General features: G+C 34.0%; 1 protein-coding gene and 1 long non-coding RNA gene across 2 annotated transcripts; one reads left to right on the top strand and one right to left on the bottom strand.

Moving 5' to 3' along the window:
• Nucleotides 1-1068: 1068 nt before the first annotated feature.
• Nucleotides 1069-11940, top strand: LOC117687249 (uncharacterized). Its single transcript, XR_010709215.1, has 3 exons — nucleotides 1069-1870; nucleotides 8251-8336; nucleotides 11719-11940. It is a non-coding gene; the product is annotated as an uncharacterized lncRNA (long non-coding RNA).
• On the bottom strand, nucleotides 3572-6048 carry LOC136273566 (integrase/recombinase xerD homolog). Its single transcript, XM_066078233.1, has 3 exons — nucleotides 5855-6048; nucleotides 5306-5619; nucleotides 3572-4569 (listed from the first exon to the last, which is right to left on the bottom strand). Exons 1-3 carry the CDS (start codon nucleotides 6046-6048, stop codon nucleotides 3572-3574), a joined length of 1506 nt encoding a protein of 501 aa, XP_065934305.1.
• Nucleotides 11941-17674: the final 5734 nt, after the last annotated feature.

Raw genomic sequence — 17674 nt, 5'->3', positions numbered from 1 at the left:
ATTATTCATAGTTTATAAGATTTGTTATAATTTATTTATATGTAGAACAATAGTTTAATCTCAGATACAATGTTGTTAAATAATAAAGATTTTAATATATAAATATTCATTGCACTGCATCTCCTCTTTTAAAGTGATTGTGATTATGATTGATTGATTGATTTCCCCCTTTTTTTGCAGTAGACATTTTTTCTTAAACTTACATATAAAACTTGACTCATCATAGAGCTCCCCCCATGCTAATTTTTTTTTCATTTTTGTCAATTTATACATAGAAAATCGACTTACCATGGATTTGCCCCTCCACTTAAAAAAACTAATTAATGTTTAATTTTATTTTTAATTTACGCTTAAAAATATTTGCTTATCATGTTAAAAGAACATGGTGTTGTCCCCCCCCCCCCCCCCCCCCCCCCCCCCCGCATGTAATAAATGGAAGTGAAAATAAAGAAACCATTGAACTGCTAAAGAGCTAAAGGATTAGAATTTTCATGATTTATATTTCTTTTTGCTTGCAAAGATTTTTTGGATGAGGCTGCCATCCACCCACCCACCCCCTTTAAAAAAAGGCGCTGCTACGTATAACGTTACGTTTCAGGAAAATACCGTAATTATAGTGAATAAAATATTTGTGAGCATTCATCCAAATTAGTGCAATTTACAACTGTTTCCTGTATCTGAAGAAATGTCCTTATTCGTCAGCTGCTCTTTATCTTAGCCTTTGCAAGATTTTAAGAGGATTTTGGTCATTTCAGCAGATTTACAATAACTTCAATTAGAGTAATTTCCCCTTATCAGTGCTTATTGTGACGTCAAAGCTGACGTTGGTTAAGTGTCGTCTTACTCTTTAACATCAATTCTCTGTAAACACCAAAAATACGTGGCCACGCACTATCATAGAATTGAATTTTATCTCTCTGACTTGAAAGAGTGTTCCATATGAAGACTCTCTGTGGGTATAGTTTTGACAGTTCATACTCAGTTTCCATGGCAACGACATTGAAACATTTTGCTTCTGGCCAAAATGACATTATAGAGTACCATTATATAAATAACTCGTATGCTCCCTAAATGCATGTAGGTTTGATCATGACATAGGTTTAATTTTATAAGCAAGTAATCAATGCACTTGTACACATAAATTGATTTCAGTGAAATGTACAGATAACAATACCATTGGTTTTTGTTTCATAGATTTAGCTTATAAAATAGTGAAAAACAGGCACATTAAATAATATCAATTTAATTTTAAGCAGGCAATTGAAAGCGGGAATAAACATATTTGTAATAAGATAAGACCTTGGTCTAATAAATACAATCAAAATTGGCTTGGGTATATTCACTGGCTTTAACTTACAACTATTTGAAGTTACCGCCTTTCCACAAAATCCAACTTAAAGTTACTTCCCTTTGTTGACTCTTCTGTATTGAAGTACAAAAAAAGACGTCACAACAACATGGCAAAAGCAGACGTTGGGAAAACATAGATCAAATGGGGTGGAGAAAGCATGTGATTTAAGTTTTATGTATTTAGAGATAGTCTCTAATGAATTGGTGAATATGAAATGAACCATGCTCTATTGGGGTTTAGCTTAATTACCGATCTGTGCTGTATTCAAACCTCTTGTAAACACGTGACTGTCGTGTACAAAATGATCAAGTGAAAAGGACAGCGTTTTCCTCTACATAAGGTTCGGTAATCTGACATACGAATCCAGCACTCAATCAAGGAAGCTAATTAACCCCAAATCTCTGGAATTTACATGTATATGTTATAAAACCTCATGAACAAGCGAAGAAATGGATCATAAAAAGGCAGTCTATGGAAATAAGATGCAGTTCATGGCAGTCCTTATTCCAATTGGTCATGGTATGTATATTCACATCCAAATCAAATAACTTTCAACCAATCTTTTAGTCTGTTCAAGCTTCCATCGCTTGTTGATTTTCTCAATGAATACACCTCAGGTCTAAATGTTATTGTACAGAGTAAATTTTAAAAATTAGGCATCAGATTCCCCTGGCAAACAAAAATATCCCTCCCCCAAACACCCTCTCCAATTATTAACAGTATCACCCAGGTTCTTCATGTTATTCACAATATGAAATTTCAGTTGTTAAGTTGTTTTTATTTTTTTTTTTTAATTGATAATTTTAGGTTGTCTGTATACTGATACTTAAATTAAAAGAAAATAGAAATACCCCCCCCCCCCCCCAAAAAAAAATGTGCTTCACCTTTTTGATTTATATTTTTGTTTCGCATCATGTTATATTTCATACCTATAGTAAGTTGTTTTTGGGTTTTGTTTTTTTTTTTTGGTTTTTTTTGCTGATTTGAGCCATCTTATTATCAAAACCGATTTGGTTTGACTTTTCCTATAGCGTCACGATCATTTCTGTCAGCTACGTCATGCATAAATTATACACGCCGCCGGTGTGAAAACTATATGATTGGTTAACTCCTATTTTTAGGCCGATTTATCAGTATACGCTTATGCAATGCCAGAGCTGAAGGATTTCTCAGAACAGTTTATTTCCCCCCAATATTATTCATTCAAAATCTACTATCCCGTATGTTTAAATTCTGTGCTAAACTCTCTCTCTCTCTCTCACTCTCTCTCTGTGTAAACGGGCGTTAAACCATAGCCTCAAGCCACGGTCCAGAGTACGGCGTTATAAAAAATATAATATTTAAAAGTTGCATGTGCTAAGCGTTCATTTCATGTAAATACCGTAAATGTATAATGCACATGTATTACCTACTAACTTGCCAGTAAAAGTGATAGGTATGAATTCCTCGATTTCTACACCTTTCGATCGGCAATCGACAGTCAATAAAATTATTGAACGATGGTGTGAAAGAACGAGACGGAAGTGGAGAGTGCAAGGAGGTTTGTACATGTGCGTCTTCATTAGGCAAGTGTCCAATTCGTTTCTCCTCTGTTGCCCTATCACTTTCGGTGTAAATATATATATTCTAAAATATCCACAAACCATTTACTGCAGATTTCTTTATTTTACCTGTCTCTGAACCCCCGATCACCCGCTCCATACATGAACACTGGTTTGTTTACATACATAAAAAATACAGGTATTAACTTTACTACTTACATTAAAAAACAAACACAAACATCAAAATGCCTGACAGCCAGCCGTGGTTGCTGGACGCCTTTGATTTATTAAATATTGCTATCTATATAGACAAACTTGCAGAAAAACATCATGATGAACTAGCATATATAAATATATGAAAACTGCTAGTATACCGATATACATCAAAAATAAATATCAGAGTCATAAAAAATATCTCCCTTTACACAATGCATCAGGGCCGGCCAGGAAAAAAACTAGAGATAAAACGATAAAAATCGCAGTATAAAAACTCTAGAAAACCTGTGTCTGTTGCCAGGTGCCGCTGGATGCAGGGAGGTTGTGAACAGACCTCACAACATATATGGTATATATTTTACATAAAGATACTTAGTAATAAATTTTTTATTAAATTTTGTCTAACTCCTGACGCGCGGCGGCTAGAAGTGAATACCTGAATAACACTTGTCTAAAACCTGTTCTACTCTCCAATTCTATTGGCTACTAATTGACCCTTCCATAATAATGCACCGTTCCGTAAATACAACATTTTCCCGCTATTACTACCGAAACGCGGGAAAATACAAGTATTAACATCTTTGGCCGAATCAGTCTTCCACCTGCCATGTCTTTTCAAACATCTATCATCAACGTTTGAACTTGCTGCCACAGTTGCCCCACCTGACCTAAGAGAATGAATTCCTATGTTTACATGCTCTCCTGCAACTGATTTTAACATAGACAAACGATTGCTCCTAGCTGAAGTATAACTAAGCCTTTTGTTCTTGTATATTAATTTGCATACATTTTTTGACCTAAAAATTGGTCTAAATAAGAAAAAATCTTTGTCTTCAATAGTACCTAATAAATCTAAATATCTTAAGTACATCTTTACTGGACACGCAGAGGTTACACCATTTGCGATAAGCACCTCATTTCCCTGCCTGTATTGGTCAGTTTTTGATTTTTGAATGTTCAACACAATATATTCGTCATACACATGAACATCTTTAAATTTTAAAGAACTTACTTCATCAAATCTGAGAAAACCCGCAAAACAAAATAAAATCATTGTCAAATTTCTAACAATCAATAAGTCACTATCATCAATATATTTATCACACAATTCAATCAGAACATCCTTGGAAATCGGCTCTTTTTTATTGATAGCCCGACTAGCTTTACGCTTCGTTGCCTCCTGTAGAGATGTAACGTAAGAATTTTTTGTTGGATCCGTAAAACCCGCACATTCATGAGCCCACTTAATCGCATAAACAGCATTATTCACTGGATGTTGAGATGATCCGGTCTGGAGCAGATGCGTCAAGTATAGAGCCACGTGTATTGGACTTGCCGGTAAAGCACTGTGTCCTTGCGCTTTAATGAAAACCTCCCATCTTCTATAAGCGTTGAAATAAGATCGGTTGGTATTATCACTTTTACTTGAAAGAATCCAGTCACTAAGAGAAGGACATAATTCTGATTAATAACTTCCAGGTTCAACGCCATGTTTTTCTGCAGTCTTCATAATTCTGTCCTGAAGTCCTATTCCTGTAAATATATTTCCAATATCAAAACTCTATTTTCAAAAAAATCATGTTAAATGCTAAATTCCTTTTCCCAAATATTCCATTGTTTCCCATTCCTCTACAAATTGCATGTACATTATGCATCTTGGAGTGTGTTTTTACATATGTATTAAAATTTCCCTTCATATCAATTAACATCGCCCAAAAAGGAGCTGACTTCCACTCTGGAATTACCAAGGTGCAATTGCATTTTTCTTTTTCAATTTTTCTTACCACCTTAGGAATCAACATTGGCGGGGGTACAACCCAATTTAAATGATTTGTCCATACCTGTGAAAATGCATCAACGGCACTCAATCCTCTACACCAGTGCTTAGAATTAAAACTTTTACACTTGCTGTTATTTAGATCTGCGAATCTATCGCATGTATGTGGCCCCCAGATATTGTCAAAATACTCAAACACACACTGTTTAACTGACCAGTCGTCACAATCCGACATTCTACTCAAACAGTCTGCCCTTACATTTTCTTCTCTAGGTACCCATTTACATTTTACCTTTATTTTTTGTTCGTCACAAAAAGTATGCACTGACATTGCAATGTCCTGTAGCTTTCTCTTTTTGCTACCCACCTTCAGAATGCGCTGTACATTCTTATTATCCGAATACACTTCAACTGACTTGCCTTCAACAATATCAACTGATTTTGTTAAAATTCTCTTTACCGTCTCAAGCTCTCTCCAAGTAGAGCTTTGTTTATTCTCCCATTCATTCCATACTCCATAACATTCCGACTCAGTTTGTTCAAAATCTGAACCCATAGTCAAATGACCACCAAACCCTGTGTCTGAGGCATCGCAATAAACAACAATAGAGCTAACATCCTCTTTTGTCAACTGACTTAATGTAGCACCAGATTCATTTATTCCATCCAGAGATGTAAACCAATATTTGAGTTCATTCATAGCTTTTTCAGACAACACTATGCTAGAATTCCAACTGGAGCGATTCATAATACAATAATACAAATATCGTCCTTAGTCTAACTACACTACCGAACACTGTTTGCATTGAGATTATTTGTCCAACAACAGATGCAATATTTCTAACATCAAACCAGATAAGACCTGCTTCATAACTTTCGAAAACATTCGAAATACAAATTTTAAGCCTATTTACCCTTGTTGCTGTGACCATAATTTTATTGATTTTTGTATTCCAGACCAACCCTAACCAGACTAACTCCTGTACTGGATCCCAGTGACTTTTGTCCTCCGCTATCAAAAAACAAAGCTTATCTAAATCTCCCTGAATTTCGGAACTTTCCACCTTTGCTTCTTGGAATGTTGAAGCACCTCCAATGCCATCATCTAGATACAGGACAATTTTATAACCCTTTGTCCTCCAGAACTTTACAATTTCTCTCATTAACTTTGAAAAAATGTAACCAGCAGTACTAATACCAAATGGTAAAACTTTAAACACATAATATTTGTTATTCCATTTGAAACCTAAATACTCCTTGTCTAACTCATGCATCATAATGTGGTGATACGCACTTTTCAAATCAAATGAAAAAATTAAATCACCTGCTTTAAATACATTTTTGACACTTCTGCATTTTCATACTTGTGCTTGTATTTAACAGTTTAAACAAATGAGGATTGACATGTCTAGCGTCTAATACCAACCTCTGTTTTGCTTTTCCGTCAGCCACCGTTAAGGGATTAACCACCCTTGGCTTATCTTTTACCTCTTCTATACAACCTTTGTTTAACAGTTTTTCTATTTCTTGAGCTACAAACCTTTGATTCATTAATGCAGACCTGTTATTTTTTAACTCAATAGGCTCAGGTGTTGTAAACAATGGCATTTTATATCGTCTAACACATACCTGTTTGTTCCAATCGAACGCCAGTGACCTAAATTTTCCCTTAAACGACCAACAGGTGAAATACATGTATTTTTAATGCATGACTGACTTTTGTTTGTATTGCCAATAGGCGTTTCATTATTGATCTGACTTATCAAATGATTTACTTCAGTAACAATTGTACTTATCTTGTCTCCATTTAGTTTCTCCGTACAATCCTTCCTCCAGTGGCCCCTCTTGTTACATCGATAACAATGCCCCGACTTCCAAGTTGTATTGTCAGCTGATGTCTGCGACCACGAAGGCTTCTGGTACGGCCTTGCTGAATCTCAGAAGTCCTTCCTTTTCTTCGCTTTAGCCTCTTTGACTTGTCTTTCAGCCCTTGTCTGCGCTTTGCTTATTTTCTTTTCGTCCTCGGAATCCGAAGCAATTGGATTTTTTGTGTATTCGTCCACCGCCCTCCATCCGGCCTCAGAGGAATCTGCTAACTTAATTAACTTTTGTCTATTCTTTATAATGTCCAAACCTTCTGCAATATTCCTTTGGGCACTTTGAACTTTATTCTCCTTCAGGTTTTCGTTTGCTTCTTGCATTTTTGCAAAGACTTTGACGTTATGCTTGTGTTGTTCTTCATTTCCACGTTTTTTGAATTTATATCCTTCTATAATAACTTGTTCCATGCGCGCTTCTTGTTTTTCAGCAATAGCTTTCTGGTTTTCACTTATGTTGCGTTGCATGTCTGCCAGTCTATTATCTAAAAGTTCTGATATATTGCTGAGCATTTCATTATTTGCAAAACGCACGGTTTCGTTTATCTGTCTTTGCACGTTTTCGGCGTCCATTGCGTCTAACTCCTGACGCGCGGCGGCTAGAAGTGAATACCTGAATAACACCTGTCTAAAACCTGTTCTACTCTCCAATTCTATTGGCTACTAATGGACCCTTCCATAATAATGCACCGTTCCGTAAATACAACATTTTCCCGCCATTACTACCGAAACGCGGGAAAATACAATTCTTGATCCGCTTTCCGAGTACGGTTAAAGGTTGTTTAATAGGAGAAAGTTTTGGGCGGGTAAAGATACAATTATTAACAGTAGTAAACTAAATGAAGAATTATTTAAATGGATAATTATTTGCACAAAATGTGGTATGGTATGATGTAAATAATTTAAAAAAATAGTGTTATTTTTATACGCGGCAAATTGCCGTAAAGTTTTTTTGTACATGTAAGTATTGTATGCACTGTAGCTTTATATTTTTTAACCCAAAATTTATACACAGAGCTACAGCTATATATGTTATGTACCGTATGTATTGTTTTATCACAAGTGTACACTTTCGAAAAATAGCCCAATTTCGACAGTCACGAGTACCCATGTGAATTTTTCATTCTCTGATATGTTGTTGTTCTGTCCGTGCATAATTTAGTCTTAGTTAACCAGCAGCCAATCGGCGGTAAGCTGTATCCACCAATAAAAAAACTGTGGTTAAGGTGCGGGTATTGTTTATGTATGACGTAGCTGAAAAAGTTGAACGCGACGCGATCGGAAAAGTCAAACCAAATCGGTTTTAGTAATAATTAATCAAACAGTGATGGAAATACAATTTGGAACAGGCAACTTAATTTAGATTATAAATATACATGTAAAGTTAACAGCATTAATCAAAGTAAAGGTAAAAGTAATTTGGGAATTTGTTTAAAATGATTCTTTTTGTTATTAATTTGCTGTGAATATATTAAAATACAATTGTAGGATTATGTGTATGCTGCAGAAACAAATAAATTTGGCTCTTATCATCACAACAGAGTCTGTCAAAAGGGAGACATAAAACAGAAAATGTGAGTTGATGATATTAAACAAAATTAATCAAAAAGTGATGTCACATGTAGATATTCAAATCAACTGATAGTATACACAGGGCGAAAAACCATCTTTAAGCAAGTCCTTAAAGGTGGCTTAAAGGTGACTTAAAGGAGCTTAAAGGCTATACAACCTATAAGCCGCCTTTAAGTTACCTTTAAGCAAGTGCTTATAGGTCCTTAATGTCCAAACTTCTTTAAGCCACCTTTAAGCATCTTTAAGTGGCATATACGCTCTCTTTACACTGCCTTTACACTGTCTTTAAGTGGCCTTTAAGTCAATATTGATCAAGCTGAACAATAAAAACATATATTAAATGCAAAAGCTCTTTTATAGAGATGGGAGGGGGTCATCCGAGTGATAATATAATTTCCAAGGAAGGGGGGGGGGGGGTTCCAGGCGGTTTTAATCGTCGCTCCATTAAACACAGATCACTATCATCAGCACCGCTCCGATGGACACAGATTGCCGTTATAAAATTCTTTATAATTTTTTGGGGGTTTCAAAATTATTGTAGGGATGAGCGCAGTCTCTGTATCTTAATATGTGCATAAAACTAATTAAAGTATGTTTGTTTCCTATTATAAATTAATCGGTGGAAATCTCTCTCTCTCTCTCTCTCTCTCAGTTCATCTGGTTATTAAACAAAATAAAGATAATGAACCAAAAATGCATGATTTGATTTGTTAATCGGTTTAAGGTTTGTATTTTTTTTTTCAATTTTCATTATTTCTAACTATAGATCTGCTAGATACATGTTAAAGATGAAAAGACTCTCAACTGCCTTTGTTATATCGGGCAGGATATTACTGCTTTGTTTGTCTAGACATAGTTTTGTTCGTTTGTGTATATCTAATTAGAGTCTATTGTTTGTCCAACTTAAGAAAACCCCTGGAACTAACACAGAATATACAAGATATACACAACAGTTGTGTCGTGTGCCCAGGTGCATGTTTGTGTATATCTAATTAAAGTCTATTGTTTGTCCAACTTAAGAAAACCCCAGGAACTTACACAGAATATACAAGATATACACAACAGGTGTGTCGTGTGCCCAGGTGCACGTCAGGGTTTCTAAAGGCGTTGAATCTTAGTATGTACGAGTATACGATAAGTCTAGTGAATAAAAGTTAATTTACATTTGTAATTCATTTTCAAAGTATTATTTCCTAGCTCTGGGTTTCAAATATGTTACGTCTACAAATTAACGATACATGTATGTAAGAGTAAAATCTTGAGGCTAATTAATTAATGTACCGGTGATCATAAATAGGGGTTGATTATTTAAATATATGTATAAGGGTAAATATGTCAAATATACCCGGCCTGGCACATCATACAATTGTATGTACAAGTCATTTGCAATTGCCACATGCAGTAAATACGTCACCGGTAATTGGTAATTTTGTTTGTCATAGAATTGATAGTTTAAAAATCATGTACATACAATTACATGTAAATATTTAAACATATTGGAACGGCGCCGCGATCATGAAAACCGGGAAATTGCGGGAAATTGAACAAATACCTTAATAGTATCAATGCATTTAATAAAAGAAATGATTTCATTTTCTTTCTTACATTTTTATAGCTATAAATTAGATGAATTACGTATATCTACTCTGTTTAAATTTATTAACTAAGAAAGCCTACTATAGTGAACCTAACGGTTTCCATTTAGGTATAATATATTTTTGTTCACTGAAGACCAAGTTCCGTATTTCATTCTAAATACATGCATGCATGTAATTTATAAATTAGATATAATTGATTGTTACAAACTGAATGGTTTGTCAAAATCTTTTCAAGTAAACACATTCAATACAGTGATTCAATATCCACTGATATATAGGATATAAAAACGCTTATAAATATGTAAGTTGCCGTGGTGCAGAGGATGTGTGGTGATGCTAGTAAACTAAGGGTCCCGGGTTCAACTCTCACCGCGGCCGTTTTTTTTGGTGTTTTTTTTTTCATTTTTCTTTCTAGAACAAAAACCGTTTTAATACCTTTTCTTTCATAAAGTTAATACATTTTGTTGGAAATTAAGCACAATATTGAATAAAAATTTTTTTAATGGCTTAAAGGTGGCTTAAAGGTAGCTTAAAGGTGGCTTAAAGGTGGCTTAAAGAAGTTTGGACATTAAGGACCTATAAGTTGTCCTTAAAGGTGGCTTAAAGATAGTCTTTAAGCTGCCGTTAAGCCATCTTTACGCTTTCTTTAAGCAACCTTTAAACAATACATATAGCTTAAAGGTAGCTTAAAGGTGGCTTAAAGATCGTCTTTAAGCTACCTTTAAACACCTTTAAGCTATCTTTAAGGAGGACTTAAAGATGGTCATTCATCCTGTGATATTATCGATCATGCAGGGATCAACAGTTACATTTGTCCAGTTGCTGTGTCCAGCTGATCTTTTTATTTGGACAAGTCAATCTACACAAACACTTGTCTGGTTTACAATTCATTTTTCTCGAACAATTATGATTGATAGACCTGATAAAATGTCATGAAAAATAAAATATTTTTTTTATCACTTTAATGGAACAGATCAAACTTTTAGTATAAGAGAAAAGAAACATGTTTCAGTGAAGGTTGAAAACCTATATCCAAACTATATATACATGTAGTAGCTTAGTTGCTGAAATAAATGTACTAAATCTACTTGTCAGTGTCATATCACTAGAATACACCAACAGATTGAGTAGAATATTCTTCTCTTGAGTGATATTATATACAATAGTAAGATATGTTTTAAACCTTGATAATTTATTTTAAATATTAATACTGACCCAGTACTGAGATACACTGTATTTGATAACACCAACAATAAGGATAATTTTTAATGAAATATTTTGTGACAGTAAATAATGTGGAGACCAACCATACTCTTATCAATTTCTATCATTTATTTCATATGCCATTCATAATAGTTTCCATACTTTTCAATGACAAATTACAATTTATAATAGCATTTACACAAGTAAGCAAATTGCCCGAAGAACAGGTTAATATTTTAGTTTATAATGGTAAGCCCTGTTATGCTTTATCTAATTCAGTTGCGGCTATTAGTATTAGTGCATGCAGCTATAGACTAAATTCCAAGTAAAAATAACATTAATCAATATAAATTTAAAATATGAGATAATAATTAAAAGCCATTTCCTCTTTTTCACTTTTGAAATTTTGTACATGTAAACATAAATACATCAGGATTTTGCTTTTTATTTGAAAAAAAAAAAATTCAGTCACATTTGAACATGTCTGTTGTGGTATTTTATGCGAAATACATATTACATGTTCCTGTAAATGATTTTATTGAATGATCCATACATATCATATTTTACTTTTTCAACATTGCAGAGTGTTGAGGAAAATGATGAGAACAATCCAGTGAATACCCAGACCAACAAGATAGTCAGACATACAATGCTAGATGAACAAATAATGAACAAACTGAACTCGCTAAAATATTGAGCAATTCAACATTAATTTATTGTCACTTTGTTGTGTATTTTTATTTTATTTTCATGATTTGGAATATATTTTGAATATTAATTTGAAGAATTAATTTATTAGTTTTTAAGTAAGTGTTGATTTTTATTTCTGGAGGTGCATTGAAAAGATATATCATTTTCCCCTTGTGCTGATATTTGGAGTTATCTGCCCTTTATCATACAAAAAAATCAATTTAAGCCTTCTTAAAGTGGTTAAAATCATAAATATTGTTATCTATTCAAGCAGTTAACCTAATTCATTGATGGAAAATATCTAAAAACTGAATTTCATGCTATTATTATTTGTTAAGACTCAATTAATAGACTTTCTTGCTTGGAGTTATCTGCCCTTTGCAAAAAATATATAGAAACAATTCTTATAAAGCCAAATTAAATTATCCTGATACATTGAATTTTAAATATTTTAAAATATTTAATAAGTTTTTTATTTATTTAAGCAGAAAAAGTATTTTAAAGGAGTTTTATGATCAACTTATTGTTTAAAAAATATTTTTTAAAATTTTTTAGGGGGTTGGGAAGGTGTCAAATTAAGAAATTTTGGAAGTAAAATAAACAAAATCGAAAAAGATACCCGCTCTAGTTTTTATAAATAATATTTTATATACATATGATGTTTTAAAATTTGCAATTGATTTATTTTTTCTTTGCCTGCAATTTTTGAGAGACTTTCAAAAATACTGGGTGAAAATTGAAATATCAAAATTTAGAAATTTTGGCCATCTTTGAGCCACCAGCTTTAAAATAAACAAGGACATCGAGATTTTTTTTCTCTTGCATCATGTACATCTATATTTGTACTATGTATATTATGTGTGAAATATCTTGAAAATTTATGAATAAGCCCATTCTGTGACTTTGAGTTTACCTTATTTTCCAACTCAAAAACTGTGTAATTTGGCCCTAAATGAATGAAATTGGTTACCATGGCAACCAAGGTCATGGGCATCATTTTGATGGTGGATAATGTCAAACCTTATGAGTATCAATCACCTGAGAAAGTTTCATGAAAATCTGAGATCATGCGTGCCATGACCCTATAGTAAAACTTTGGTTTTTACAGAGAATTGATCTTAAAACTCCCCTGAGAAATAAAAGTATGCGAAGTATACTGTTTTATTTACTTAAAAAGCATGATGTTCTTAAAATTACACATCTTATAAGCTTTTCAAAGGTTTTACTCTGATTCTCGGGAGGACGTGATGTTGGAACGTGAGGTTGGAAACCATTGGTACTATGAATTGTGGGTCAAAATTTACTGACTCCGAAAAAATATATCGGATCAATGTGTAAACGTTTGTGACGTCACACGATTATTTTTGATTGAAAGTGTACTGAGGTGAACTTTAGAGGTAACATTGACTGTATGTCGCTTACATCGTTATTGTTTTGTCTTGCTGATTCTCGTGAGAGTGTGAAGTGATAAAAATTGCCATGATTACAGGGAACTACTGGGACGATTAAAACGATGCATTACTGGTCCGATTTACTGACGCCAAAAAAATCCGTTGAATGAATGTGCAACTAGTCCGAATTTTCTATTCACACACGCCTTGCCGGTAGAGCTCGCTTCGCGCCGGCGCTGCGCGCCGGCGAGCTGCGCTCGCTATTATTGGGCATATTAATGGCGGTTTCAATTTCAGTGATATTACAACAGGCATAATCAAATGTTTATTTTTTTAAATGTGTGGAAATTCAGTATGAACACACTTTAATTTTGTCTTAAATAAAATTAATTAGATCTTCATAAAAGAAGGGCAGGCTGAATGAAATAACACATTTCGATTTACTTAAACAACATTACAATCTTGTCTGTGTTAATCATTCCAGATCCTCATAGTAATCTTTGTAGTGCTAGCACATACAGTGTTTGGCCATGGCCTTTTTAATGTGTACTTTGAACATGGAAGAAATGCGATCTAATATTATCGCGATATGAGACCAGTAAAAAGCTACAATGAGCCTCAACGCTCTCTATGATCAAAACTAGCGAATTACTTTGCCTGACTGAGTCACCAAACTGATGTTTGAACACAATATTACATGAAAAACAAATGTAAACAAGTAAACAAAATCGAAGCCGAGGAATTTCACTTCGTTTTTGTTCCATCCAACAATATTATAAATAATATAAAACAATATCTAGGGCAGGTACAGATAATTCCTACCTTGTTCAGCTGAATCCTATGCCGATTTCTGTCCACGCTGGTTGTAAACGAGTTAAATTCCGAGATATATCACTGAAGTCCACGTTTATTCTGATCACAGCTGCAAGCGCCGATGTGACGTAGTCAGCCTCGACACGTCATCAGACGACTTAGGAATTTTATGATTTTCGCGAGATATAAAGAATAGTTTATGATTTTATTTCAGTACACCTTTCTTGAACCATTCAAACCCAATAATTAATCATATTCATTTTGGTAGATGTTTGTTAATTACCGAAATACCCATATCTCGTAAAATCTCATGAATAAGGTGCGGGGCTTATGCAAATTTTTCTAAATCACACGTGATTCTACCCGATAAGCTGTAGGATTCATTTATCTCAATGAACGCAAGTACTTCAGGCGGACGTTGTATACGAGTCAAGGAATCCCTTATATATGTTTCCATGTAAAAAGGCATATTTAGACCAAAACATAGAGGCCAAAATTTGCTCTGCTACAATTAATTACATCAGCATTGTTGCGCCTTACACCTGCTCTAAATACATGGATGGAGAGACAGAAAGTAAATACCACCTCCTGCATAAATTCATACATTGGGGTAAGCTGAGACGAACGAAGCCATTCGTAATACCCCCTCAACGATGGATGAATGTGGGTACTCTCACACTGTTGTACATAGGGTGTGACAAGCTTGGATGGTATTCTTACCACCAAATTCGCTTTTTGCCGTTCCCAAATGCACTAAATCGCCATGGAAATGCCGAGGATACCTAATGTCTTAGAACACCACGAATTGATGACCAAGTTGATTATTAACCTACAAATGACAACTGTTTACTCCTTTGTAACGTAATTATGGATTTTAAGGGACCAGAAGTAAGAAATTTCAATCTTCAAAACAAGTCATTCTTAAAAATAATGTGCTTAAGAATATGAAACAATAAGTTTTTTTGTTAACCGGTCCCTAAATGGAGTAATAGGGTCGGCCCCTAAAATGATCTTTTCCAGATAACTCGAGAACGGTTTTTATATAATATAACACTTGTTGAACAAAATGTGTTGGACATGGCATGAACTTACTTTTGACATCAAGAAAAAGGGGTTGCCCCTTCAAATTCAAGATCCAAAGGGGTATATAATCCTTCATCCATTGCACTTTAGACCCCACTCCGCATTTCCTGATATGTTTCGTTAATGAAGATAGAAGGCAATTTCTTTTTCTCTTCTGAAAATCGGACGGAAGACCTCCTCGTTGCTCGCAACGAGATCGTGTCTAGTTAAGGTCTTCCGTTTCCAACGGAAGACCTTATTGTTTTTGCTTTGTTTCTTTTTCCCTATTATTAAGGTCTTCCGTTTTCCAACGGAAGACCTTATTGTTTTCGTTCGGTTTCTTTTTCCCTATTATTATTAAGGTCTTCCGTTTCCAACGGAAGACCTTATTGTTTTCGTTCGGTTTCTTTTTCCCTATTCTTCTTATTATTATTTTTCTTTTTTTTTCTTACAAATTTTGTGTACAGGAGTTCTCAAAAACTACACAACCGATTTACACGAAACTTTCAGGTCTGATAGATAATGATCTGAACCTTATTGGAAATTTTTTTTAATGATATCGTCACTTCCGGTTTTGAGTTATTTACAATTTAACGATTTTCAGAGGGTCGGCTTGTCCAGGGGTAAACTCCTAAACGATTTAAGATATTGGGTTAAAATTTTCAGGGATTGTAGACAAAAGGTTGTAGATCTGACATGTGGTATATATATTTTCCTGTGATCAAAAGCGCCGAAGCTCGCCCGAGCTCGAAATTTACGGTTAAAAAAGCGTCGTGATTTTTCGTGGTTTTTTTTCAATATCTCTTTCCTCGGCTGTATTTTGTTATAACATGTAGAACAAAAAATCTTTATAAAGTCAAGAGCTTTCATGCGACACCACAAAAAAGGGGCTGACCCTTGAAATAAGGGGCTGAGGGGGCTCTAAAGTCTTTTTGTTATAAATTTTTACTGTGAAATATTTTGTGATACGTTATAGAATCAATTATGTTCATTCTAACGTTATTCGCCTATACATGGCAACCATTTACTCCTATGTTACGTAATTACAGATTTTAAGGGGCCAAAAGTCCAAATCTTTGATCCTGAATATCTCATAATGAAGGAAAATTCTATAAAGCAATATTGAACAAAAGATGCTCAAAATATTTAGCTTAGCAATATGCAACCATAATTTCTTTGTTATGCGGTCCTTAAAAGGAGTTACAGGGTTGGCCCCTAAAACGACCCTCTCCAGATATCTCGAGAAGGGTACAGAATTTGTAAACACTTGTTGAACAAAAAGTGTTTGGATTGACAAGAGCTTTCATTTGAAATCATAAAAAACGGGCTGACCCTTCGAATTCAAATAAAGGGCTGAGGGGGCTCTAAAGTTTTTTAATGATAACTTTTTACTGTGAAATATATTGTGATACGTTATAGAAGCAATTATATTCATTCTAACGTTATTTACCTATACATGACAATCATTTAATCCTATGTCACGTAATTAGGGATTTTTAGGGGCCTGAAGTCCAAAACTTTGATCCTTAATATCTCATAATGAAGGGAAATTCTGAAAAGCAATATTGAACAGAAGATGCTCAAAATATTGAGCTTAACAATATGCAACCATTATTTCTTTGTTATGCAGTCCCTTAAAGGAGTTACAGGGTCGGCCCCTAAAACGTCCCTCTCAAGATATCTCGAGAACGGTACAAAATTTGTAAACACTTGTTGAACAAAATGTGTTTGAATTGACAAGAACATTCTTATGAAATCAAGAAAAAGGGGCTGGCCCTTTAAATAAGGGGCTGATAGGGCTCTCAATTCTTTTAATGATAACTTTTTACTGTGAAATATTTTGTGATACGTTACAGAAGCAAATATATGTTAATTTTAACGTTATTTACCTATACGAGTACATGACAATCATTAAAAATTATTTTTTAAAAGCCACATATATACAACAATATGCTATTTCTTTTAGAAAAAAATCCATCCAATTTTCTATTATCCCTGGACCATGCACGAGGTTAACATTCATTTTATTTCATGGGTTTGTGACTTTTTAAAATAGTTTGAATATATTTTAAACAGAAGGGACACAATTCTTTTTTAGGACGGAAACAGAAAAGACATAAGGGGAAAAAAATTCCGACAGGGTCCCATATATATATAGTGTAATGAAAATGTTTGAACTTTCTATAGACGACCCCATAGGAAATTGGGGTGGCAAATATATTTTTATAATTTATCTGGTAGTAAAATATCTACGCAAGAAATTTTGTAAAAATATCTAGGGTAGAAATTATTACAGTCGGTCTCGTCAACATGTTTCATTAAAATGCAAACTATTATTAAAATCAATTCAAAGTCCGATAACTCTAATTTTGTTTACAAGCGAATCTGCATCGCGGACAATGTCGATTTAATTATTGACTATTCGGACGATGCCAAGTTTATTGACTCTCAAGACAGCATCTTTTCATATATTTTTTTAAAGTTGGCGATTTGTCTTACCTGTAGATATATGTGAGAATCGCTAACAGTTTATGGAAAAATAAAAACTATTATCAGTGTAAATCTATAACGTTACGTTTTCTA

This window comes from Magallana gigas, chromosome 1, assembly GCF_963853765.1.
Source record: "Magallana gigas chromosome 1, xbMagGiga1.1, whole genome shotgun sequence".
Classification (NCBI taxonomy): domain Eukaryota; kingdom Metazoa; phylum Mollusca; class Bivalvia; order Ostreida; family Ostreidae; genus Magallana; species Magallana gigas.
This window is presented reverse-complemented; position numbering and strand designations above follow the sequence as displayed.

Coding starts and splice junctions, on each gene's coding strand:
- LOC136273566 (XM_066078233.1), bottom strand. CDS start 6,048: ATGAGAGAAATTGTAAAGTTCTGGAGGACAAAGGGTTATAAAATTGTC. Junction 5,620..5,854: donor CCAGTACAGGAGTTAGTCTG/GTTAGGGTTGGT, acceptor GAATCGCTCCAG/TTGGAATTCTAGCATAGTGT. Junction 4,570..5,305: donor ATCAGTTGATATTGTTGAAG/GCAAGTCAGTTG, acceptor GTTATTAATCAG/AATTATGTCCTTCTCTTAGT.